Source organism: Phyllobates terribilis, unplaced genomic scaffold, assembly GCF_046119375.1.
Source record: "Phyllobates terribilis strain yellow unplaced genomic scaffold, ASM4611937v1 Scaffold_9__5_contigs__length_417890890, whole genome shotgun sequence".
Classification (NCBI taxonomy): Eukaryota; Metazoa; Chordata; class Amphibia; order Anura; family Dendrobatidae; genus Phyllobates; species Phyllobates terribilis.
This window is the reverse complement of record NW_027362769.1, coordinates 80778950-80803642: the sequence shown is the minus strand read 5'-3', so window position 1 is coordinate 80803642 and position 24693 is coordinate 80778950. Positions and strand designations below refer to the sequence as shown.

The 24693-nt window shown below is 44.2% G+C and overlaps 1 protein-coding gene across 2 annotated transcripts in view; it reads left to right on the top strand.

Moving 5' to 3' along the window:
• Positions 1–10719, top strand: part of MREG (melanoregulin) — a 240989-nt gene extending 230270 nt beyond the window's left edge. For both annotated transcript variants that reach the window (XM_073646639.1, XM_073646640.1), the window contains 2 exons: positions 8646–8809; positions 8887–10719. In XM_073646639.1, the coding sequence (XP_073502740.1) occupies positions 8646–8809; positions 8887–8988 (266 nt within the window). In that variant the 3' untranslated portion in view covers positions 8989–10719. The remainder of the gene's footprint in view (positions 1–8645; positions 8810–8886) is intronic.
• Positions 10720–24693: the final 13974 nt, after the last annotated feature.

Sequence of the window (24693 nt, the reverse complement as noted above, 5' to 3'; positions counted from 1 at the left end):
ACAGATGAACAAACAAAATATATAGAACATAGAGGTCCGTAGACCAAGCAAACTAACAGAGTTAGATACAGAGCACAGGCTAGCTAGAAAGTAGTTAAACAATGAAGTCCAGCAAAGCCAGAAGGGCGGAGCAGGATTAAATAGGCCAACAAGGTCATGTGACCAGCAAAGGAAAAAACCTAAGAACAAGGTTCTAACAGTGGGTCCAAGCTGTGGGACACTCGCCAATCAACGTGATCACCTATCCTGCTAGAACTTGTTTTTACTGGACAACCACTTTAGCCCCAAAGCTCTAGCAGACCTGGAGTGACTTGACATTAGCAGTCATGCAGACATACAGTGGGGGAAATAATTATTTGATCCCTTGCTGTTTTTGTAAGTTTGCCCACTGACAAAGACATGAACAGTCTATAATTTTAAGGGTAGGTTAATTTTATCATTGAGAGATAGAATATCCAAGAAGGATCAAGAAAATCACATTGTATAAATTAGATAATTTTTTTTGCGTTTTGCAATGAGATATAAGTATTTGATCTCCTACAGACCAGTTTAGACGCTCCTAATCAACTCGTTACGTGCATTAAAAACCGCTGTCTTAGTCACCTGTATAAAAGACTCCTGTCCACAGACTGAATTAATCAGACTCTAACCTCTACAACATGGGCAAGACCAAAGAGCTTTCTAAGGATGTCGGGGACAAGATCATAGACCTGCACAAAGCTGGAATGGGCTACAAAACCATAAGTAAGATGCTGGGTGAGAAGGAGACAACTGTTGGTGCAATAGTATGAAAATGGAAGAAGTACAAAATGACTGCCAATCGACATTGATCTGAGGCACCATGCAAAATCTCACCTCGTGGTGTATCCTTGATCATGAGGAAGGTGAGAGATCAGCCTAAAACTACATGGGGGGATCTTGTTAATGATCTCAAGACAGCTGGGACCATAGTCACCAAGAAAATCATTGGTAACACATTACGCCTTAAAGGTTTAAAATCCTGCAGTGCCCGCAAGGTCCCCCTGATCAAGAAGGCACATTTGCAGGCTCATCTGAAGTTTGCCAATGAACACCTGGATGATTCTGTGAGTTATTGGGAGAAGGTGCTGTGGTCAGAGGAGCCAAAAATTCAGCTCTTTGGCATTAGCTCAACTCTCTGTGTTTGGAGGAAGAAGGATGAGTACAACCCTAAGAACATCGTCCCAACCGTGAAGCATGGTGGGGGAAACATTATACCTTGGGGGTGCTTTTCTGCAAAGGGGACATGATGACTGCACCGTACTGAAGGGAAGATGGATGGGGGTCTTGTATCGTGAGATATTGGCCAACAACCTCCTTCCCTCAGTAAGAGCATTGAAGATGGGTCGTGGCTGGGTCTTCTAGCAAGACAATGACCCAAAACATATAGCCAAGGCAACAAAGGAGTGGCTCAAAAAGAAGCACAGTAAGGTCATGGAGTGGCCTAGCCAGTCTCCAGGTCTTAATCCCATAGGAAACTTAAGGAGGGAGTTGAAGCTCCGAGTTGCCAAGCGATAGCCTCAAAATCTTAATGATTTAGAGATGATCTGCAAAGAGTAGTGGACCAAAATTCCTCCTGACGTGCGCAAACCTCATCATCAACTACAAAAAACATCTGACTGCTGTGCTTGCCAACAAGGGTTTTGCCACCAAGTATTAAGTGTGGTTTGCCAGAGGGATCAAATACTTCTTATTTCTCACTGCAAAATAATAAAAAAAAAAGTATCTAATTTATACAATGTGATTTTTCTTGATTTTTTTTTTTTTTTGGATATTCTAGCTCTCAATGTTAAAATTAACCTACCCTTAAAATTATAGACTGTTCATGTTTTTGTCAGTGGGCAAACTTCCAAAAACAGCAAAGGATCAAATGCTTATTTCCCCCACTGTACATGCAAATCAGTTTGATCTCTGACCACAATGCATGGAAAGTCCTCGGCTCTCCCGACGGGAGCATGACTGTTTCATATATTTCTATGAGCTGCAAATCGTGAGAGCTGCAGCCAGTCTGTACATTGTGGTCCGAGATTAGATTTTCATGGATGTCTGCATGAGCCCTAACTCATAGCATAAACAAGTGCACTGCACATGTGCTCTGCCTAGAGTTGTCTCTGTGTGAGTTTAGTCTCATAGAAACAAACCATCATGGATCAGTATATAACATAGTAGTAGTAAACATATCAATAGATTATTACATAGGGGCTGGTTATGATCCTAAATATACAGAAGCATTAATAGCCATAAATTAGTCCCCTTAACATGAGGCTGACCCCAAGTTTTTTACCCTCTTATTGCAGTTGATAACAGATAATGCTCCCAGTCACTTAGCCACCACCACCACCAGCCTGTCTTCCACACGGTCAAGTCTTAGTAGCCATGAGTCTGGACTGCATATTCCTCACCCTGATCCTCCTTCCTCCCATCCTGCAGAGTGCCCGGAGACAACTTATCCCACACTTGGACACTCAGAACAACTGTTCACTTTTCCATTTGTAGATTCAGGCCTCTCGCCTGGCCAGCTTCAAGCGAGTCAAGAGGAGAACGCGTGTAGCGATGCACAAATATTGGAGCAGCCACGGTCACACAAAAGTGAAGGTAGGAAAGTGCAATTACTGTCGCATGAGGATGAGACACAATTGCCAGAAAGTCAGGAGGAGGACCAGGGTGTGGAAGTGGAAGACGAGGTGGTGGATGATATAATAACTGACCCAACCTGGCAGGGGGACAGATAGAGCGAGGACAGCAGCACACAGGGGGAGGGAGGCATAGCACCACAACAGGCAGTAAGAAGCAGCGTGGTGGCCGCAGACACAAGGCGGGAAAGCGTTCCTCATAACGCCAACACAACGGAAATTGCCAGTACAACTGTTAGGTCTTCCCGAGTCTGGTTGTTTTTTAAAGACTGCCGATAACCCCAAAAAGGCCATTTGCACCACCTGCCAGGCCAGCATCCGCAGGGGTAGCAAAACTAGCAGCCTGACCACCACCAGCATGATCAGGCACATGGCAAAAAAGCACCCAACTTTGTGGACCGAACCCCAGGGTCCAGAAACGGTGTCTGTGGGTGACACCACTGCTTGCTCCGCTGTTGTGCATGCAAGCCAATCCCCTGTCCATGGCGCACTCTCCACTAGCACATTCAGCAAGCACGTCCATGTCCTTGTCCCAGTGCAGCGTTCAATTGTCCCTACCTCAGTCCTTGAACCGCAAGCGCAAATATGCAGCCAATGCTCCACAGGCCACACTACTAAATTCATGCATTTCGTGAATGCTTGCGCTCGAAACATTGCCTTTTAGGCTTGTGGAGACGGAAGCTTTCCGCAACCTGATGGCGGCCGTCCCACGGTACTCTGTCCCCAGCCACCACTATTTCTCCCGGTGTGCCGTCCCCGCATTACACGAGCACGTGTCCCACAACATTAGACATGCCCTCAACAACGCAGTTACTGGGAAAGTCTGCCTAACCATGGACACGTGAACAAGTGCTTGTACAGTCCTTGCCCACAACTCACTGACGGCACACTGGGTTAATATAGTGGAAGCCGGGACTCGGTCAGACCTTGGGACAGAGAACGTCCTCCAGACGCGGAGGATTGACCCAGGGCCCGCAATCAGGGTGGCCCACACATTCTACAGCTCCTGCATCTCCTCCTCCTCCTCCGCCTCCATCTCCGAAATGATCACATCAGTCGCAAGCTGGCAGCACTGCAGCACTGCCTCGGCCAAGCGGCAACAGGCTGTGCTGAAGCTAATATGCTTAGGTGACAATCTGCATAACGCTGAAGAGTTGTGGATGGCTGTGAAACAGCAGGCAGATCTGTGGCTGACACCACTGAACCTACAGCCAGGCTAGGTCGTGTGTGACAATGGCGAGGTGAGCTCACACACATACCATGCCTGGCCCATGTGCTTAACCTCATGGTTCAGCAGTTTCTCAAAACCTACCCAGATCTGTTGGATCAGCTTGTCAAAGTACGCTGCCTGTGTGCCCATTTTAGAAAGTCGGCTACAGCTTCCGCCGCCCTTGCCGTGCTTCAGCAGCATTTGCAGCTTCCAGCTCACCGACTGATCTGCGTTGTCCCAACGCGTTGGAACTCTACATTTCAGATGTTGGGAACTATTTATGAGCAGCAGAGGGCAGTTGTTGACTACCAGCATCAACAAGGCTGTCGGTATTCAGGTCAGACTCCACACATAAAACCTCAGGAGAGGACATGGATGTCAGACCTCTGTTTCATCCTCCAAAACTTTGAAGACTCCACCAAAATGGTGAGCGGCAATGACGCCATAATCAGTGTTACCATCCCACTTCTGTCTTCTGAAATGCTCTCTGCTCACAATCCAAGAGGATGCATTGCAGGCTGAGCACGATGAGATGGAGCAAGGAACCATACAGGGTGATACCACATAGCCCAGCCTCCTCTCATTCCAATGTGGATTGGGTAACAATGAGGAAGAGGAGGAGGAAGAACAGGAGCTAGTTTCCAGCACTATAGATGGTACTACCTGCACAACAGTCAAACCGTCTGTTAAGCATGGATGAGCTGAGGACAGGGAGGAGGAGGAGGAGGAGGAGGAGGAGGAGGAGGAGGAGGAGAGCATGGTCAGTCATCCGCTTGGTGAGGACACAGAAGTCTTGCCTGTTAGCTGTCTGGCACACATGGCTGAGTTTGTTACGCTGCCTTTCCCGTGACCCTCACGTTGTCCAAATTTTGGGTGACAGTCATTATTGGTTGGTGACACTTCTAGACCCACACTTCAAGGAGAACTTTCTGTCTCTTATTCCCTTGCAGGACAGGCCTAATAAAATGGTGCAGTAAGAGAAGGCCCTTGTTGCGGAATTATTAAAAAAATTCCCATCGTTGGACATCAGTTCGTTGGACAACCAAGGATTACAGGCGAGAGAGACACAAATGCAATCAAGCAGAGGCAGAGGAACACTGTCAAAGTTCTGGGACAGTTTTCTCAGACCCTCCCATTGCACAAGCCCTGATGCGCGGGGTACTCTCTCAAGGAATGAAAAGTTTCGGAAGATGGTGAGGGAGTACCTTGCCAACCATACCAACGTCCTCCGTGATTCCTCTGTGCCTTATAATTATTGGGTATCCAAGCTCTACACGTGGCATGAACTGTCTCTCTACGCCTTGGAGGTCCTGGCCTGCCATGCCACTAGCGTTTTATGAGAGCGGGTTTTTAGTGCCGCCGGTGGAATTATAACCGATAGGCGCGTCCGCCTGTCAACTGAAAATGCTGACAGGCTAACTCTTATAAAAATGAATAAGGGCTTGATTTGGGCCAGATTTATCAACACCACCGAATGATAGCAGTGTAACAAACTCAAATCCAGGGTCTTTTTTTGGGGTGGTCTAACTCTATTCCCATGCACCTCTGTCTTCACACCCAGACATAGGTATACGCTTCCTGATTTTGTCTATTTGCTCTGGTCTTCCTCCTTCTCCGCATCCTCATCCTCCACCACCATATGTACCATATCAGCATATCTACGTCTCTCTTGCAGGGCCGGTTCCAGGTTTTTGTGGGCCCTGGGCGAAAGAGTCTCAGTGGGCCCCTTTAACACATACCACGATTCATGATGCACAGATACGGCAGAGAAATATATATGTATAGTACAATGCCAAAGATTTCACTTCTTACATTACAATAGCTCAGAAACCGGTGAATCGCTCCATACAGAATACTGGCCCCCATATAACGCTCCATACAGAATACTGGCCCCCACATAATGCTCCATGCAGGCTGTTCTCCCCACATAATGCCCCATGCAGGATGTTGCCTCTCTCCCCCCCCCCCCCCTTATAATGCCCCATGTGTGACGCCCAGCTGCGCTTGGTATCACAGATCCTGGAAGAGTGCATTGATGGATTCCTCCACAAGACGCCCCCATAACCATTCACACATCTCCACCTTCCACCTCAGACCAGCAGAGGGAGCCTGTTGGGGATATATAAATAGGGAAGGTGGAGCCAGGCAGCAGTTAGTCTAGACTGGAGTCGACTGAGAGCCAAACCTGTTGAGAGAGTTCCTGCAGTAAAGAAGCCCGAGGGAGGTTAGTCTGCAGTGGAGCACAGTCCAGACTCAGTTGTAGCTCAGAGTAGGGAGCGTTAGGTGTGCCGGCGCCATAAGATCGGTGAAGCGTGGCAAGCTGCCGTTAGTGTGTATAGCCTGGTGAGGGCCCGAGTAGGCCAAAGGTGAGTGGAGAGTTAGTACATAGGGGGAAGAGGAGCTTACCTAGCTCACCCCGAAGAATTTACCGGACACCGGGTCCGAAGCTTACCGGGATCTCTCTGACCCAGTAAGGCATAACCGGAATCCCTGGAGGACTACAAGTCGCAGGATCGCTAAAGTGCTGATACGTAAGAGAGCCAGGAGACACATAGGCCCCGCAAGCCGAGGAGCGTGTACTCCAAGGAAAGGCCCTACCACAAGGTCAGCCAGCGCAGGACAGACAAAGTTAGGCCTAGCTCCAGGCAGGTCAGAAACTTACTATGCAGAGGCAAGAAACAGGAGGCCCTACACCCGCTCATTGGGGAGGATCCTGACATGCACCCTTCACCCTACAGTTCTCCGGGACGTGCCTGAATTTCCATCAGTAAAAGTTACTGAAGTGACTATCGTGTCTGTCCCTGTTCTTTCTTTGACCCGGCTGGGTCTCGCCTGTCCTGCAATCCCCGTACGCTGCCCTGAGGCCTAGCTCCACCTGTGGGGAGCTATACCATCGAGCTGCCTTATCATCGGCCTCAGTGGACTGTGCAGCGCTGGTGATCCTCACCAGAAGCCACAGGTGGCGTCACGAACTTTAATAAAATAAACATCTATCAACGCTTTTAAAGAGTGACCCCAGGGTACGGGCCCGGGAGCCGACCACCGCGACATCCTTAAGGCTAAAGGCCCGGGTAACAGAGTAATCCCCATCCCCCTGGGCGAGTCACAAGCAAGATGTCACCCCCCCCTCTCTTATAATGCCCCATACAGGATGTCCCTTCCTTCCCTTATAATGCCCCATGCAGGATATCACAACCCCCACCCCCCTCCCTTTATAATGCCCCATGCAGGATGTCACCCCTCCCCTCCCTTATAATGCCCTATACCTCTATTCATTAAAAAAAAAAAAAAAAAATCAAATACTCACCTCACTTCTCCCCAGCTGCCGCTGCTCCAGACTTCATCGTCGCCGGCGTCTTCCCGCTCTGTGCTGCCTGTGACCGCTCAGGAGAGCGGTGTAAAGACGTCACTGCGCCCTCTGACCTGAGACGTCACAGTCAGAGGACTTGGAAGAGACCGGAGCTGCTGCAGAGGCATGGGGAGAGGTAAGTATTGTGCCGGCTGCCGGGGCCCAGAGCAAGCAGGGGGTGCGGGCACTAACACCGCTCTCCTCCACTCACAGGTCCCATAGCGTGGCGTGGTGCTCGACGGCGAGTGGGCCCACCCGTCTGCTCAGGGCCCTGGCACTTGCCCGGGTGCTGACGCCGGCCCTGGTCTCTTGCAATGGGCATTGGAGTTCCTCCAAATTTTTGGCAGCTGTTGCTTCATTGCATAGGAAAACGGTATGGGAGACACACTTCCTTTATAATTGGAACATTTTTTATTTTACTGAGACCCTCCTCTGTCTCTTCAAAGGGGTATTGGGTTGCGTCCAAATTTTTGGCAGCCCTTGCATTCACTGCATATGCAATAACAGTACAGGAGACCCACTCGTTAATAATGGGAACAACAAAGCATAGCCGACCGCTGGCCCTTTAAGAATAGTAAGGGCCGCCTGATGGCCCTATAAAAATAGGCTTTGTGACTATCAGATTCCCTCCATCATAAATGAAGCAGAATGTGTCTGATGTGTCAGACACTACATGGCCAGATAAGGTTGTAAAATGTTAAAATGACATTTTCAGGTGAATGCATTTGTCTTGGTTGAAAGCAATGCAAAAGTGCAAAAACGCATCAAAAACGCTACGTGTGAACATAGCCCAAGGTGTAGAGGAGCATTTTTGTTTTTATATATTTATTTTGCCTTATATACAAGTCATTACCCTGGAAAGGATGTTACTTAACATATTTCCCAGGAAAATCTATTTTGGTTTAGTTTTTGTATGTTTTATTGTGAGTCCGTAAAAGTGGCGTAATACCTCTGACAACATTGTTGACAGAAATGACCTGGGAGTCAGAAATGCTTCCAGGGGTCTTCCCCATGCTGTTCCCATGTCATTTGAGCACTGTTCCCATCGATTTGGGCAATTTTTAGGCTCTCTGCTGACCGCCGGGGGGGGAGCCGCCGGAAAAATGCTCGAGTTTCCCACAGACTTGCATTGGGCTCGTTACTCGATCCGATCACCCGAGTATTCCAATTTGCTCTACTCAGGCAACGAGTACCCGAGCATTTTAGTGCTCGCTCATCACTAATAAGCATGCAAGAAAGTAATCCGGGCCTCACACAAATTTCATCATACATCCTCAAATGGAGCATTACTTCCACCTAGTGGCATAAATGACTCAGAGGACACACACACATGGCACATATACATACCTCCATATAGTTCAATGCGGTTTGCGTATCCGTAGTTACTACTCAAAATTTCAACAGCGTTTTTTGTTTTTTTGTGTTTTTCTTCCAGGTTTCCAGAAAGAGGCTGAATCCCTCTTGTCTGTTACTAAGCAAAGTACTATCAGTAACCCTAAAAATATGAAGAAGGCAATGGAGCTTCTCCTGCGACTTGCGGATGATACAACCATCTTCCCAGCTGGGTGGGATTTGCCAGAGAGATACCTCTATATAATGGTAACCTCGTGCTACCAATAGTGATCTACGACGCTGGAAATAACAGAGGAATTCTAACTGTCTGTTTCCATACACAGGACCGCCTGATCTGTCTTGATGCAGTGGAAGATTTCCTTAACATCGCCCACAGGAGATATCCTAAAACGCATGAGGAAACCGGATCTAAGAGGATAAAGTGATGATCCATTTGCACGGCCTTCTGCCCGAGCTCAGAACGTTTTGGATTCAAGTGCTGATCTGAATCAAAGAAAACTTTTCAGTTTGCATCTTGCATAGAAATGAGTCTTTCCGTACTATGGATGCAGAATCCTTATTACTCATCCCAGGATTTTCTGTCTGTTCAGCAGATATGACATCAATACTATTTACTAACTGAAACTACTTTACTTGTTGCCCCCGCTGCTGCATTGCTGGCATACTTGCCGCTAACCTCTAAGAAGCTTCCATAGACTTAACACTTGTTAGTCTTAAGAACTTGCTGTTGTTTGAAAATGTGTATTCCAAATATTTTAGAAAAAAATGTCAATCATTTCTGTTTCATTGATACGAGGCCAGAAACCTTTACCACACAAGTGAGTTTTTACCTTCTGATTGTTCTTCCTGGTATCAGAAGATCACACAGTTGCAATTCACATTAAGGAAACTTGTACCTAAAAACAACTTTAATATGTATCACCTTATCTTTCTGAATTATATTTATAGAGCCTATGGTGGACTATGTTTTATCCTACCTTTACATCCAGCTTATCTCAGCCGGTGGTCTATAAAAGCTTTCAACATACCAAAAAAAAAAAATCTGTAATGTTTACCCTATGGTTATAGATAAGGGCGCAACAATAATAGGTGCAGCGAGGTCTGGAGGGTTCATCTAACAAACTGCACATCAGGCAGAACTAACATTAGTTGTGTCTTGCCTCCCATGTGTAGGCTCGTGAAGTTGACATGTTCAGTTCAGGTGTCGGAGGTGCTCCCCTGCAGGTACAATACTCCTTATGCTCTTCAACAAGTCGCCAAATGGATGAATGTTGCAGTGGTGAGCACTCTTGTCTGATTAGCCTCATGCACTGTGCTGTGCTCTTCTGGAGTGCAGCACTGTGGGTGCATGTGACGGTTTTATAAAATATGCTGGATGGTGACATCTGTGTTGCTTGCTGACTGTATGCTGTGCCTAGAGGTGTCTATGGGGTATTGTAGTAAAATGTGCCAATGCCAGCTGATTGTATGCTGCATAAAGGGAGTGGAAGGTTCTGTAATAAAGTATGCCAGCTGAGCACTGGCTAACGATATGCTGTGGAGGGCAATCCAGTGCAAAGTTTCACTGGACCCTTTATGACGCAAGTTACACCTAGTTATAGATGTTGAAATTTTTTTGAAGAAGCATTTAATCACTGCCAAAAGGTAAAGTGGACGCTCTTAATCATGATGTACATGGCTAAAGAATAAGGATACCATGCTTTTTAGCGATTCATTGTATACATTTACAATGCAATGGAAATAATTTTTATTTTAATGGTTGATGATGATCATGGTAAAGCTGCAGAAATCAATGACTACGTTTTAGGTGCACATCACCACTTCAGATCTGGCAAAGTCTTGAGGTATAGTCATCTGCTGCAAACCTCTTTAAAGTTACTGTTACAGCCATGAACAAGGCCCTAGAAACAATTTGTTCTAATTATTATGTTCTTGTAAGTGTTCGCTAAACTGCCCTAATTATTATGCATATATTTAGGACATAATATTGTAAAGATTCTACTTGTTGTGCTTTGTAGATATTTTATATTTCTTCTATACAGTTGTGTATTAATTAAAGAGTCAATTAACTAAAGTGTGACCATTTCCTTACTGAGATTTCTTTGTTTCCCAAGGTCAGAAAAAAGGTGCCAAATCTGTAATAAAGCTAGTGTTTACAGGAGACAATAGTGTTTGTGTTTTTATTTTTTGTCGATCTGTTTTGCTTTTGAATACAAGATCTTCATGAGGTGGTGAGTTACATAGTGTATTTTAGTGCTGAGACTGCACACAAATTCATAAATTATTCCACATGCAAATAAGAAAAGTGTACTTAAGGATATACACCACTAGAGGGTCGTTATGTGCTATAAGACTTGCAAGAACTTGTCAAAAAAAAAGGAAAAGGTCAGTATTGCTAATTACTGTAAATAAGCATATGTATGCACTAAAATAAATTACAACACTCCACCATGCCTTTCCATGAGTATTGTGATATCTAAAACCCCTATTTAAAGGGAATGTGGCATTAGAAAATTTCCTATGATTTAAATCAGATTTTTATGTTTTAAAGGGATTGTCCAGGCTTGGGACAAAAGACTGTCTAAGGCTATGTGCCCACGATGCAGAAATGAAGCAGAAAATTTCTGCAGCATTTCTGCATCTCCCTGGCAGAAAAAACGCATGCAGATTGTGCATGCATTTTTCCTGCCAAATACATGCGGATTTGAAGCGTTATTCACATGCGTTTCTGCATGCGGATTGACAAGCGCTTTCCAGGCGATTTTAGCATCACTTGGAAAGTGCTTGACAACTAGGTCACACTATAAAAATACATGCAAACAGCATGGATTTATATAGTGTGACCGTAAAAGAATGTTTAAAAATAAAAAAATAAACCTATACTTACCTTCCGATGGCCCAGCGTGTGTTGCTGCGCTTTTTCCTGGCTGCCAGCTGATCGCGGAACACTGCACTGAAGGGCCTGCGGTCACATGACTGTGACGTCACCGCAGGTCCTTCAGTCCTGCCCGCAAGCACAGGGAAGGAGACCGGGGGCTGTCGGAAGGTGAATATAATCTTTATTTTTTATTTTATTTGTTTTTTTTACAGATACAATGGTACCCAGGTGTGGATGAGTCTCCTCTCCTCCAGACTTGGGTACCATCCGCACATTGAAATGCATATAATCCGTGAGTACAAATGTACTGACATGGATTATGTGCGTCTCAATGCAAGTCAATGGCGGCGATTACGCCGCGCTTCCGCAAAATTAATGAACATGCTGCGGATTTTTGAGCGCAGCATAAACGCTGTGGAAAAATCCGCAGCATGGGCATTGACAGTGCGGCTTGTCATTGGGGACCATGGGGGGCGGATTACCATGTGTTCTTGAAGCGTTTACGCTGCGGAAATTCTGCAGCATAAACGCTTGTAAAAAACACATCGTGGGCACACAGCCTTATGGTGGAGACTAGACTTGTCCAGTTCTCTCATTTCACTTTTTTGATGGAAGCTGGACGAGTCTACTCTGGACGATTAGGCAGTCTTTTTTCCCAACACTAATTGTTGCTTTTTATCCTTTCCAATTTTTTTACAATACTTTACACTATCTCTTTAAAAAAAAGTCAGGCCCTTAGACCAAATAAGAGTTCTAATTCATGTTTTTTACTGAATATACAAGTGTGCTCAAAAGTTTACATACCCCGGCAGCATTTTTCCTTTCTTGGCCTTGTTTCAGAGAATATGAAGGCTAACAAAAAAACTTTTTCTCCACTCATGGTTATTGGTTGGGTGAAGCCATTTATTGTCAAACTACTGTGCTTTCTCTTTTTAAATCGTAATGACAGCCAAAAACATCCAAATGACCCTGATCAAAAGTTCACATACCCTGGTGATTTTGGCCTGATAACATGCACAGAATTTGACACAAATGGGTTTGAATGGCTACTAAAGGGAACATCCTCACCTGTGACCAGTTTGCTTGTAATCAGCGTGTGTGCATAAAAGCTGAGTGAGTTTCTGGGATCCAGACAGACTCTTGCATCTTTCATCCAGCCACTGACCTTTCTGGATTGTGAGTCATGGGGAAAGCAAAAGAATTGTCAACGGATCTACAGGAAAAGGTAGTTGAACTGTATAACACAGGAAAGGGATACAAAAAAATGTCCAAGGAATTGATAATGCCAGTCAGCAGCATTCAAACGGTGATTAACAAATAGAAAATCAGAGGCTCTATATAAACCAAACCACCGTCATGTAGACCAACAAAAATTTCGGCCACAACTGCCAGGAAAAATGTTTGGGATGCAAATAAAACCCACAAATAACATCCGCTGAATTTCAGGAATCTCTGAAAACTAGCAGTGTGGCTGTTTCAAGATGCACAATAAGGAGGTGACATGCCCCCTGGGCCGTGGGGTACTCGGTAGCCGGGCCGGTCGATGCTGGGGGATATCACAGTGGCAGTGACCTGGTCCGTGACCCAGGGTGGTCAATAAAAGGGGAAAAGTAAAAGGGAATAAAGTTTTATAGAGATAATGTTTGTGACGCCACCATTGGTATGCGGCTATATGGGGCCACCGCTGCGGTGCAGATCCTCTGAAGCTGATGGTGACGCATCAGAGTTGGTTCAGCTCTCCACAGGCAGAGCTTAGCTCCAGGGCAGGATATAGTGATGCTATGAGGTAGATGTTGTTGGTGCTGTGTAGGGCAATTATTCAAGAACACAGTGGGGTGCAGTCTTCAGGTTTTACTCACAGTTGTTAAGTTCCTCAGGTTACACTTTCTGGATTATAACCGCCCACGTCATCCTGTGTTCACCAAGGAAGGGGTTCAGCAGCTCTCAAGTATTTCAGGAGTGTTATGTTCTGCTACCAAAGCTAAGGAAAGAGAGGAGATCTGTCCCTACTATAAGACTCAGCTGAATCCCTACGATGTAACAGGGAACCTGATCCTGCGATCAGACCTGCTAAAGTCCTAATCTAGTCTGTACGAAGACCTATAGATGTGGGGAGGAAATCCCTACAGGTACTAAGGACTGGGAGGAATATGGGACACCTCCTAACAGAAATAGTAGCAGACAGACGAACAAACAAAATAGATAGAACATAGAGGTCCGTAGACCAAGCAAACTAACAGAGTTAGATACAAAGCACAGGCTAGCCAGAAAGTAGATATACAATAAAGTCCAGCAAAGCCAGAAGGGCGGAGCAGGATTAAATAGGCCAACAAGGTCATGTGACCAGCAAAGGAAAAAAAACCTAACAGCAAGGTTCTAACAGTACCCCCCCTTCTAAGAGGATCCTCCGGATCCCCTAGGACCAGGCTTATCAGGAAATCTCCTGTGAAACGCTCTGATAAGTCTGGACGCGGAAACATCATCTGACCTCACCCAAGAGTTATCCTCGGGTCCGAAACCTTTCCAGGCCACAAGATACTGCAAACTACCTCTATACCGTCTAGAGTCAAGGATGCGAGAAATTTCATATTCCCCGTCCTCCACCACCGGAGGAACAGAGGCAGAGGCGTCACCATCCGACACGACAGCTTTTTTTAACAGAGAGACATGAAAGACCGGATTAATTCTCCAGGAGGTAGGAACCTCCAACCTAACAGCAGATTGGTTGACAACCTGAAGCACCTTAAAGGGCCCTACAAACTTGGGACCCAATTTCTTAGAAGGAATCCTCAACCGCAGATTCCTAGAGGACAACCAAACCATGTCACCAACAGCGAACAAAACCTCCTGTCGTTTCCTATCAAAGTAGTCTTTAGATTTTCTGTTGGCCTCCTGAAGATTACCACGCACATCCGTCCAAACTCTTTCCAAATCACCGGAAAAATTCTCCTCCTCAGGCACGGCAGATCCCAACTTGGAGAACGACCCAAACGACGGATGTCTCCCAGAACAACAAAAAAAAGGCGAACAACCAGCAGAAGAAGATGTATGATTGTTCAGAGCAAATTCGGCAAGTGGCAGAAACTCAGACCACCCCTCTTGATTGTCTGCCACAAAACAACGCAAGAACTGCTCAACATCCTGGTTTTTCCTTTCTGTTTGGCCATTAGATTCAGGATGGTATCCGGACGAAAACGACAAATGAATTCCCAACCTGTCACAAAAGGCACGCCAAAAACGAGCCACGAACTGAGGACCCCTATCAGAAACAATGTCAGTAGGAACGCCATGAAGTCTGACAATTTCCTTGACAAAGGCCTTAGCGAGAGTTTTAGCGCAGGGCAGTTTGACGAAGGGAACCAAGTGACACATCTTGCTAAAACGGTCCACGACCACCCAGATGACAGTAAAACCCTCAGAGGGGGGAAGGTCAGTTATAAAGTCCATAGCCAAATGTGTCCAAGGAGCACTGGGGACCTCCAAAGGACAAAGCAACCCCGCAGCAGGAGTATGTGAGGACTTGGATCTAGCACATATAGTACATTGGCGCACCCACTTAATGACTTCCTTCTGCCATCCAGGCCACCAAAAACTGCGACCCACCAGTCTCTTGGTCTCAGAGATTCCGGGATGACCTGCCAACCGAGATTCGTGACACTCAACAAACAAATCTCTCCTAAAGGTCCCAGGCACAAACAACCTCCCATGAGGAGTGTTAGATGGGGCATTCTCCTGTGCTTTAAGAATCTCATCTTCCAAAACGGAGTCTAAAGCAGCTATCACAACACCTTCTTGTAAAATGTTTTCCTCTTTCTCAGCACCGACTATGGGAGAAAAACTGCGAGACAAGGCATCCGCCTTAACATTCTTAGTACCAGGGATGTAAGTAACGGAGAAATTAAACCGCGAGAAAAACAGTGCCCACCTAGCCTGACGGGCATTCAGGCGCTTGGCAGCATCAAGATATATCAGATTTTTATGATCCGTAAGAACCTGAACGGGAAATTCCGCACCTTCCAAGAAGTGGCGCCAGTGTTCAAATGCGAGTTTAATAGCCAATAATTCCCGATTACCAATATCGTAATTCAATTCAGTCTCCGAAAATTTTTTGGAAAAAAAGGCACAAGGATGTAATCCATCCCCGTTATCCTGAGACAATACTGCGCCAACCCCCACAGAGGAAGCATCAACCTCAACCAAAAACGGCCTAGTAACATCAGGCTGCATAAGGATGGGAGCAGAGGTGAACCTCTCCTTGAGATACACAAAAGCTTCAATGGCCTCAGAAGACCACTGAACAGCATCAGCACCTTTCCTGGTGAGATCAGTCAGAGGTTTGACAATACTAGAAAAATTTTTTATGAATTTTCTATAGTAATTGGCGAAACCCAAAAACCTCTGTATCGATTTCAAACCAATAGGCCTAGGCCATTCCTGCACAGCCTGAACCTTAACCGGATCCATCTCAAAACCTTTGCTGGAGATAATGTAGCCCAAAAAACTAATTCTCTGTACAGCGAACTCACATTTCTCCAGCTTAGCAAAAAGCGAATTGTCCATTAATAACTGTAATACCTCACGCACGCTCCGCCAATGAGACTCCAGATCTGGCGAATAAATCAAAATGTCATCCAAATACACAACCACATTTTTACCAATCAAAGGTCTAAGGATGTCATTAATCAGATTCTGAAAAAATGCAGGAGCATTAGTAAGACCAAAAGGCATAACCAGATTCTCAAAATGACCCACAGGAGTGTTAAAAGCAGTCTTCCATTCATCACCCTCCTTCATGCGCAACAGATTGTATGCCCCCTTAAGGTCAATTTTAGAGAACCACTTGGCCCCCAATAACTGGTTAAACAGATCAGGAATCAATGGCAGTGGGTAAGGATTGCGTACCGTAATTTTGTTAATCTCACGGAAATCCAGACAAGGACGTAAACCACCGTCCTTTTTTTTTACAAAAAAAAATCCAACCGCCACAGGAGACTTAGAGGGCCTAATGTGACCGGCGGCCAAACTTGTCTGTATGTATTCCTCCAAAGCCTTCCTCTCAGGAATAGTAAGGTTAAATAAACGACTTTTAGGAAGAGTCGCTCCAGGGACAAATTCAATAGAACAATCATAGTCTCTATGGGGAGGCAAAACCTGCGATTCCTTCTCAGAAAAAACTCTCCAAAAATCCTGAATAGGAACAGGCAATTCTCCCCTATCCAAAGCTGCAATACGCCCGTTACAACACTTGTCATAACATTTATGGCTCCAGGATTTAATTTCACTGGTAGACCAATCCAGTACAGGATTGTGAAATTTTAACCAGGGCAAACCCAATATTACTGGAGAAGGCAAGTTATTCAACACTACCAAATCCAATTTCTCATGGTGAACACCATTAATAGTGAGAGGAAATTCACTGACCTTGAGAGTAATATTCTTCAAAGGGGAGCCATCCACAGAAACCACAGCAATGGGGGATGATAAAGGTTCAGGTTTTAAATTGAGTTTTTCCACGAATCCCCCATCAATTACATTCAATGTAGACCCGCAATCAACAAACACCCGAAATTCCATTAATTTTTCCTGAGCAATCGTGGAAGCAGCTAAAAATATACCCTTGGAATTTAAACAGGCAATACGGGCGTGACTGACCATTTTTTTTTCTTTCTTCATACGAAGCTCACAGCCTTTAATCAAATGACCAGATTTTCCGCAATAGTAACACAAGCCTTCTGAAAAACGACGATCTTTTTCTTGAGAGCGAGGTGCCACCGATCCAATCTCCATCGGTTCACCACTGTTAGTACACACATTATCATAACCAGAAACTGACATAGCAGAGGATTTGCTCTCATTAACCCTAGCACGCAGTCTCCTATCCACCCGTATAGCTAATTGCATAGCCTGTTGTAAATCCTCAGGTGTAGGATAAGCAATTAGCAGGTCTTTAACCCTTTCACTGAGCCCAGCAAGAAATAGACTTTTCAGAGCAGAATCGTTCCACCCTGTTTGAGTAGACCAACGACGAAAATGTGTACAATATTTTTCTACAGTACCAGATCCTTGTTTTAGACGTCTCAACTCAGTCTCAGCTGATGCGACACGGTCAGGATCATCATATAATAGTCCTAAAGCAGAAAAAAAACTATCCACTGATCTGAAGCATGTATCACTAGGTTGCAAAGAAAAGGCCCACTCCTGAGGCTCTTTGCGCAAAAGTGACATTATGAACCCTACGCGCTGGGATTCATCCCCAGAGGACTTGGGTCTCAAACGAAAATACAATAAGCAAGCATTTTTAAATGAAAAAAATTCTCGATGTTCACCAAAAAATAAATCCGGCAAACATACCTTAGGCTCCAAGAAATATGCTCCAGGACAGTTACTCACGTGCTGACGGAGCTCGGCCACTTCCAGAGAGAGTCCCTGCAGGTGTTTAGCCAAATCCTGAACCGACACCATGATGGAACAAAAAAAAAAAAAAAATCTTTCCTTAGAGAATTTGCAGGCTGGACTTACTGTTATGTTCTGCTACCAAAGCTAAGGAAAGAGAGGAGATCTGTCCCTACTATAAGACTCAGCTGAATCCCTACGATGTAACAGGGAACCTGATCCTGCGATCAGACCTGCTAAAGTCCTAATCTAGTCTGTACGAAGACCTATAGATGTGGGGAGGAAATCCCTACAGGTACTAAGGACTGGGAGGAATATGGGACACCTCCTAACAGAAATAGTAGCAGACAGACGAACAAACAAAATAGATAGAACATAGAGGTCCGTAGACCAAGCAAACTAACAGAGTTAGATACAAAGCACAGGCTAGCCAGAAAGTAGATATACAATAAAGTCCAGCAAAGCCAGAAGGGCGGAGCAGGATTAAATAGGCCAACAAGGTCATGTGACCAGCAAAGGAAAAAAAACCTAACAGCAAGGTTCTAACAAGGAGTACTTAAGCGGGACCCCGTTCTATGTTCCTTTCTCGGTCGTCTTCCCTGCACTGGCTCTCACTCTCCTGCCCTGCGCCTCACAATCAGTGTTCCAAGCCGGTAGCCTCGGTTCTTGTCGGGCGACGTGCAGTCCCCTGGACCCTACGCGGCCACCTTTACAGCGATGTAATTGTGGTGGTTGGCAGCTGCACCTTGCAAGTACAGTAGCTTCCGGTTATCTAGCTGAGCCTGATTGTTCTCCTCTAGTTTAGGGGCCGGTCCCCTCTGCGGCCTGATCCCTCCACGTCCGTGTAGATGCGGGCACACTGGTGGCTTCCTGCACTCCCCGTGTCCCTGGGATCCCCTCCATCTCTGGAGCCATCCCTCTGCTCCGTCCTCTCTCACTCTCTCTCCTGGGCCTCTCAGACTAGGCCCATCTCCTCTCTCTCCTCTCAACTCCTGCTCCAAGCACTGGAGCCAGAAGCCTGGACCTCCTACACTGCTCTCCTGAGCAGGACTGGCTGTTTCAAGATGGCTCCCCTTCTTATACTCTTACTGTCTGTGCTCCCCTGATCTTCTTCCTGCACCCACACCCACTACATGGTTCCCCCCTTCCAACCAGGGACAGGGCTCAGCATCGGATCAGTGCATCTTGCCCCTCATGCTGGTCTGGAATGGTGTAGTGTTGGATGCAGGTGGATGGGTCCTGTCTAGTACTCCCTCCTTACCTGAGAGTGGGGTACCACACCACTGGGTGAGATGCAGTACCTCTTTGGTGACTGAACCCGCAGGGGCGCCACAGAGGCACTTGAAGGAAAATGGGCTGCATGGTCGATTCGCCAAAAGAAAGCCTTTACTGCACAAATGCCACAAAGTATCTCACCTACAATACGCCAAACACCACAGAGACAAGCCTCAAAACATCTGGAACAAGGTAATTTGGAGTGATGAGATCAAAATTGAACTTTTTGGCCACAACCATAAACGCTACATTTGGAGAGAGGTCAACAAGTCCTATGATGAAAGGAACACCAGTCCTACAGTAAAGCACGGAGGTGGGTGGCTGATGTTTTGGGGATGTGTGAGCTACAAAGGCACAGGAAACTTGGTTACAGCGGAAGGAAAGATGAATGCAGCACGTTATCAGCAAATACTGGAGGCAAATTTGCACTCCTCAGCCTGGAAGCTGCGCATGGGACATACTTGGACGTTCCAACAGGACAATGATCCAAAACACAAGGCCAAGTCGACCTGTCATTGGCTACAGCAGAACAAAGTGAAGGTTCTGGAGTGGCCATCTAAGTCTCCTGACCTCAATATCATTGAGCCACTTTGGGGAGATTTTAAGCGAGCAGTCCATGCCAGGAATTTACAGGAACTGGAGGCTTTATGCCAAGAAGAATGGGCAGCTTTACCATCTGAGAAAATAAAGAACCTCATACACAACTACCACAAAAGACTTTAAGCTATCATTGAAGTTAGAGGGGGCAATACATAGTATTAAGAACTGGGGTATGTGAACTTTTGATCAGGGTCATTTGGACAATATATGGCTTCACACAACCAATACCAATGAGTGGAGAAAAAGTTTTTTTGTTATGGGGTATGTAAACTTTTGAGCACAACTGTATTTCAGTAGTCTCATTATCATCACGGGCAGGAATATGATATCAGATAATACCTTTATACAGGTGTGGATAACACTCGATCCACCATTCACAACTTGCCTCCCCATCAATTGACCGTGATCTATGAGCTGATTAGAGCATGCTGAGATTAGAAGGTCAGAAAGCTTCTATTCAAAAGAGCCAGGTGAGTCAGTCTTTTGCTGTTAGGCTGTGTGCCCACGATGCGTTTTTCAAGCGTTTACGCTGCGGAATTCCCGCAGCGTAAACGCTTGGTAAACCTTCCCCCATGGTCTCCAATGCAATTCCGCACTTTCAATGCCCATGCTGTGTATTTTTCCGCAGCGTTTATGCTGCACTCAAAAATACGCAGCATGTCCATTAATTTTGCGGACACGCAGCGTAATCGCCGCCATTGACTTGAATTAGAACATTAGAACGTGCCAATTCCGCAAGACTGCATCTGTACTTGCGTAATTGGCGCGTTCTAATGTGCGGATGGTATCCAAGTCTGGAGGAGAGGAGACTCTCATCCAGACCTGGGTATCATAGAATCTGTAAAAAAAAGAATTTAAAATAAACTTTATTTTTTATACTCGCCTTCCGATGTCCTCCCGGTGTTTTGTCCATGCCGTCCGGTCTCTTGCACTGCTCGCGCTGTTGTGAAGGACCTGCCATGACGTCACGGAGTCATGTGATCCATCACATGACTCAATGACGTCACCGCAGGTCCTTCACACCACCGCAAGTATTGCAAGAGACCGGACGCAGCACAGATGACACCGGAAGGTGAGTATAATCTTTTTTTTTTTTTTTTTTTTTTTACCATTCTTATTCTTTTTTTTAACTATTACTTGGTTACGCTATATAAATCCATGCCGGTTGCATGGATTTATATAGTGTGACCAACTTGTCAGGCACTTTTCCAAGTGATGCTCAAAATCACTTGGAAAACTGCTTGAAAAAACGCATGTAAAAACGCTGAAAAAAACGCTTCTTTCTGGCAGAAAAAACGCATGTAAATCTGCATGCGTTTTTTTCTGCCAGAGAGAGGCAAAAACGCTCTGCATCAAATCTGCTACGTGGGCACATAGCCTTAATGTCCATCTACCTAACAGAAAACACCAAAATAAATGAAGGCAAAGAGACAACTATAAGACCCGAAGTTGAAAAAATGCCAATACTTTAATGAAATACATATTAAAAATTACATATAATAATCATAAAAACAAGACACACCACAGATGAAAAAATGGTGGGATGCCTGGACCCATAGTGTATATAAGCTAAAGGCTATGTCATCCAAATAACCAGCATAAATACATCATTGGTAATCAATATAAAACATGATAAAATATCACGAGCAACAGAGAAAGAGGTGTATGTATAAATATATTTATCACAAAGAATAATAACAATCCAAAATTAATGATAATAGGTAAATAACCTCTGTTGATCCAATATCCCAATACAGTCACATATACAGATATATCAATGCCCAAAAGGACTATACACAAAAATAAGATATAACCATAGTTACCAATGAGCTCAGGTCAGAGGTCCAAGCACCCCCCACGCACCCGACGCGCGTTTCGCACAGGAAATGCTTCGTCCAGGGGTGATGGGATGCTGGAATGGGTAAGTATATATAGGGATCCCTAGCTAATGACGTTGGAATTCGTCATTATATGCACCTGCGTCGTCCTAATTAGCTACCCAGACGCTACCTAGCCCGTAATTACTGTTGCCAAGGGTACCAGTGTGCTGTTTTCCTACCGCAGAGTAGCGTTGTATCCGTCGCGTGCATCATGCACCGGAGCTTCCGGGTTGAGGCACCGCTGAAAAGAAAGTTCTTCCCGTCACGTGACACAAATGGTCACGTGATCGGGACTGAATCATATGATTCGTGTCATACCCTATTCAACGCATGCGCAGTAACCACCATTATAACCCAGGCACATACAATTCCCAGAGATACAAAAAAGTGGATATAGCGATCCAAGAAGAATAGATCACCACAGAAATAGATGAAAGTAAACAAGAACGAAGCAAATAGAGTGAAGGAATGAATAAAATAAAATAGACATAGCAGAAAAAAGATAAAAAGAGGACAAGTATTCTTTAATAAATAAAAACCACAGCCAACATGACGAAAATAATAAAAAATAAAAATAATAATAATAATTAAATAAATAAGAATATAAGTGTAAAAGTGACATGTACTATAATAATGGACATAAAGTGACCAGTGAAATAGTGAAAAATGGATAATGAAAAAGGTAATATAATATATATAATTACATATAATACATATGTGTGCACGTGCAAAAATAATGAAACCATAAAGCGACATGTGCATATAAACACATATACAATGTGCAAAACCATAATAAAAATATGGAGTGCAGAAGTGTACCAAAGTACCATATTGACATTAATTAGGCATATAAATACAAAGTGACATGTGCAAAGTAAAAAGACATGTGTATAAGTAATACAATTCCATGATAATAACAAACCCATTGCCCCATGTGAATTAGGTGGCATAATCAATCCATAGGGTACAATATATATCAAAACCCATATACACAAATACACACACACACACACACAGACACATACACACACAGACACCCACACACATATACTGCATATATATACATACATACATATATATATATACATATCCACATATACATATATACATACACATAAAAACACATATACATACATATATACATATACACATACATACATACACACATTAACATTATGAAAAGTACCTCTTATACAAGGAACAATATGTGCTGTGCCCATATATCAATATCAAAAAATATATTATGAGCACAAATAATCCCGACGTAATACCATAGACAGCCAGGAGACACACAAAACGATAGAAACAGCACAAAGGTGCATATAAATAAATCAAATAACCGATATAAAATATCCATCGCAAAAAAGACCTAGGGATCCCAGAAACCCCAAAATAAAAACAACATACAAAGAAAAAGGGGGATAAAAAAGGAAAAATAAAATATAAATATAAAACCAGCAAGATACAGGACTCAGGTCAAAAGGTGGAAGAAACCTACATGAAGGTGCGAGGAAATTCAGAGAAAAGGCACAAAGCTATTATGGTCATTGAGACCGTAGGGGGCTATAGTATTCAGTTTATAAATCCATTTTGTTTCTTTCTGGGCCAACAATTTCTTCCAATTACCCCCTCTAGGGCTCAAAAAGACACGATCAATACCTCTAAACACCAATCCACTTGGATCAGAATTATGAGTCACTTTAAAGTGGCGCGGAATCGGTTTTAATAGAGATAGGTCCTCCACTTGTCTGGACCCCTCAATGTCCAGGACATGTTCACGAATACGCCTTCTAAATTCACGTGTCGTCATTCCTATATATATCAGACCACAGGTTACCATAAGGGACCTGGGACAGAATTTATTTTTGGCTCAAAAGGTCCTAAATGAGGATGTTCACCATGTCATAAATGTGTCGCCTGTAAGAATGTGGATACTACGGATTCCTTCCTTGATTCCAAGGGTTTAGGATATAAAATCACTTATAACATCAATTGCACTACTAAGGGGGTCATTTACCATGCCACATGCCCCTGTGGTCTGATATATATAGGAATGACGACACATGAATTTAGAAGGCGTATTCGTGAACATGTCCTGGACATTGAGGGGTCCAGACAAGTGGAGGACCTATCTCTATTAAAACCGATTTCGCGCCACTTTAAAGTGACTCATAATTCTGATCCAAGTGGATTGGTGTTTAGAGGTATTGATCGTGTCTTTTTGAGCCCTAGAGGGGGTAATTGGAAGAAATTGTTGGCCCAGAAAGAAACAAAATGGATTTATAAACTGAATACTATAGCCCCCTACGGTCTCAATGACCATAATAGCTTTGTGCCTTTTCTCTGAATTTCCTCGCACCTTCATGTAGGTTTCTTCCACCTTTTGACCTGAGTCCTGTATCTTGCTGGTTTTATATTTATTTTTTATTTTTCCTTTTTTATCCCACTTTTTCTTTGTATGTTGTTTTTATTTTGGGGTTTCTGGGATCCCTAGGTCTTTTTTGCGATGGATATTTTATATCGGTTATTTGATTTATTTATATGCATCTTTGTGCTGTTTCTATCGTTTTGTGTGTCTCCTGGCTGTCTATGATATTACGTCGGGATTATTTGTGCTCATAATATATTTTTTGATATTGATATATGGGCACAGCACATATTGTTCCTTGTATAAGAGGTACTTTTCATAATGTTAATGTGTGTATGTATGTATGTGTATATGTATATATGTATGTATATGTGTTTTTATGTGTATGTATATGTGGATATGTATATATATATATATATATGTATGTATGTATGTATATATATGCAGTATATGTGTGTGGGTGGGTGTGTGTGCATGTGTGTGTGTGTGTGTCCTGTGTGTGTGTGTGTGTGTGTGTATTTGTGTATATGGGTTTTGATATATATAGTACCCTATGGATTGATTATGCCACCTAATTCACATGGGGCAATGGGTTTGTTATTATCATGGAATTGTATTACTTATACACATGTCTTTTTACTTTGCACATGTCACTTTGTATTTATATGCCTAATTAATGTCAATATGGTACTTTGGTACACTTCTGCACTCCATATTTTTATTATGGTTTTGCACA